Source organism: Berghia stephanieae, chromosome 5 (assembly GCF_034508935.2).
Source record: "Berghia stephanieae isolate SIO BIC M18660-M18661 chromosome 5, UCSD_Bste_1.3, whole genome shotgun sequence".
NCBI lineage: Eukaryota > Metazoa > Mollusca > Gastropoda > Nudibranchia > Aeolidiidae > Berghia > Berghia stephanieae.
Genome location: NC_088364.1, coordinates 25,712,237 through 25,714,736, shown reverse-complemented (window position 1 = coordinate 25,714,736; position 2,500 = coordinate 25,712,237). Strand labels below are relative to the sequence as shown.

At 35.3% G+C, this 2,500-nt stretch overlaps 1 protein-coding gene across 1 annotated transcript in view; it reads right to left on the bottom strand.

The window, feature by feature from the left end:
• The window catches only part of LOC144972664 (uncharacterized), a 181,886-nt gene that overhangs the window by 135,795 nt on the left and 43,591 nt on the right, over positions 1-2,500 (bottom strand). The window contains exon 25 of the mRNA XM_078914143.1: positions 2,067-2,242. Within this exon, the coding sequence (XP_078770269.1) occupies positions 2,067-2,242 (176 nt within the window). The remainder of the gene's footprint in view (positions 1-2,066; positions 2,243-2,500) is intronic.

Genomic DNA, 2,500 nt, shown 5'->3' with positions numbered 1-2,500 from the left:
AACTCATTGTCAAGATCCTCACATTTTGAAGAAATAGATGACCATGTTTTATAGTCGAACAGAGAAGAAAAGGCTACGTACAGTCTTGTTAAGTGGCGGTTTGTGGGCAATCAAATATGGGCGATATTTTCTAAGTTTGTTTTGGGTTTTTTTGTTTTATCTATTTATTTATTTCAGTATCTTTTTGACAGACCATCAAAATCGATTTAAAAAAAATAAATAGTCGGTATTATGATTAGTTTGGTAAAAAAAAATGTACTGTATTCAAAACACCCCCTATCGACTGTTTTCAGAATGCCTTCTCAGTAACTCTTGTGCATCTGACTGAAATGATATCACATCTCATTCACATAAAACAATTTGACCAGCAACCTTTACTTCAATCATCTATCAGTAGGGAACAATAGTTTGACGTTAAATACTGGTTCCAATGTCATTGGAAGTGTGAAATCAGTCCCCGAGGACTGGATACATGCATTGGCAAGTGATGTTCTCATATCGGAGTGATGGCATCTTATTTTCTAGCCAAAATAAATGCTGGCCGTCAATAAAGATCATCCATCCTCGTTCTTTTACGTCCCGTGATCATAAAAATCTTCCCATGCAACCTGATGCTCACTACAGTAGTTATGCCAACTTATGATTGAATATGTAGCCTATTCATTGTTAGTCCCCCGAGGGACTCGTTTACACGCTTCCAATGAGTTTTTAACCGCAAGGGAGGAAGATGTGACGTCACGACTTCTCTTCCCTATTGAAATGATAACCAATTTACCCATTTTCAAAATGTCTCTAACCTGACAAGATTTGAAACTTCTAGAAGGTATGGGTCATATTGGTTGTTTGAAATATGAAGTATAAGATATATATTTTTTTTTTGGTTAAATTTTATACAAATTGTGTTTTGTCAACACACGGCAGTATTGTTATCTATTTTTTTGGCTGTGGTTAAAACGTATAATATTGTTATCTCATATGAGCTATAAATTGTTATAATATCACGTTGTCAACAATATTAAAATGGCTTTATGTCTATTGACCAAAATTTGATAGGTTGATATCCTCTTGAATAAAATTTATTATCATTATAACCCAAAATAAATGGAGTTTGTTTTTGGTTTTTCCCCCATAACGTATCCACATTGATGAACAAATTTTCTAACATCGAACTTCTTCTTTCTGAATAATTGCTTCTACTTTTAAAACTAGACCATAAATGTGTGATTTTATATTGTAGTGCACAATTTTGTGTTTTGTTTATTGTAATGACCGTTGATTTATAGAGCACACATGTGTATTGCACCGTCTTGTGATATAACCATAAATGTGTTTTATGTACTGTGGTGTAAGCTTACCGTTTTTAATAAGATTACAAATGTGTTTGTTTATTATAGTGTACCATTGGTTTTTTTAAACCAGAAATGTTTTATGTTTATTGTAACGCACTTTTAGTTTTATAGACCATAACTGATTCTTATTCAATACGGTGCACCTTTTCATTTTACCTTGTTTCAGTTCATTCCTTGTCGCTATCCTTTCTCGAAGGACCTTTCCAATATTGAGCTATAAATAGCATGTGCATGTCACACCCCATAACCTAAAATAGTGGGTTAAAACTTAATCCATCATATTAATTAGAGAATCAATGCCGCTCAACGTCGCTTGACATTGTTGCAAATTCATATAGATAGAACTAAGTTGACGCCACTCAGGTCTTTGTTATTGTTGTTAGCCATTCATTTTATGAGTGGTTCTCGCTCAACTGTATTAATCGGACTAGAAATGTTCAAGGTTACACATCGCTTTATGTGTTGGCGCCTTATTTCCGGCAGGCGAAATGTTATGAGCTTTTTGGTCAGATAGATAGATAGACAGATACAGAGTATATAAAATGTATGTTATACACATAGATAATTAAAGACCGGGCTTCTTCTTTCTGATACATTATAATCAAAGTCATACCAAGCGCGCGCGCGCACACACACACACAGTGAGAGAGAGGCAGAGAGACAGACAGAGAGAGAGAGAGAGAGAGAGAGAGAGAGAGAGGGGGGGGGGGTACTTACAGACCCAGGCTATGTAGACACACCAATGTGGCAAGTACCAAGGTTTCTTTTTCTTGGGTTTGGTGACGACGACGTCATCGTCCCTCTCCTCTGGAATATCGTCCATGTTATCCTCGTATTTGTTCTTTTTGTGCAGGGACAGGATATTACTTACGCTCTCTTTCAGTTTACTCATCCTGGGGAAGATAAAGGAATCGAGTCCTTTGAATGTATATGCTTTGTTTATTTTTACCGTATCGTATCGTTTAAGGGCTGATACGCTTTAAAAACCTTTTAATGCTCAGTGAAACTTTCATACATAGATGCAATATATAAACAAATCGCTAGAAAATCGCTATTTTTTGTCATAGATAAAAAAAAAACAAAAAAAACCTAGTGTATCTATATAGCGCAATATCCACTAAACGTGCTCAAAACGCTTTATAAGGGTTCAC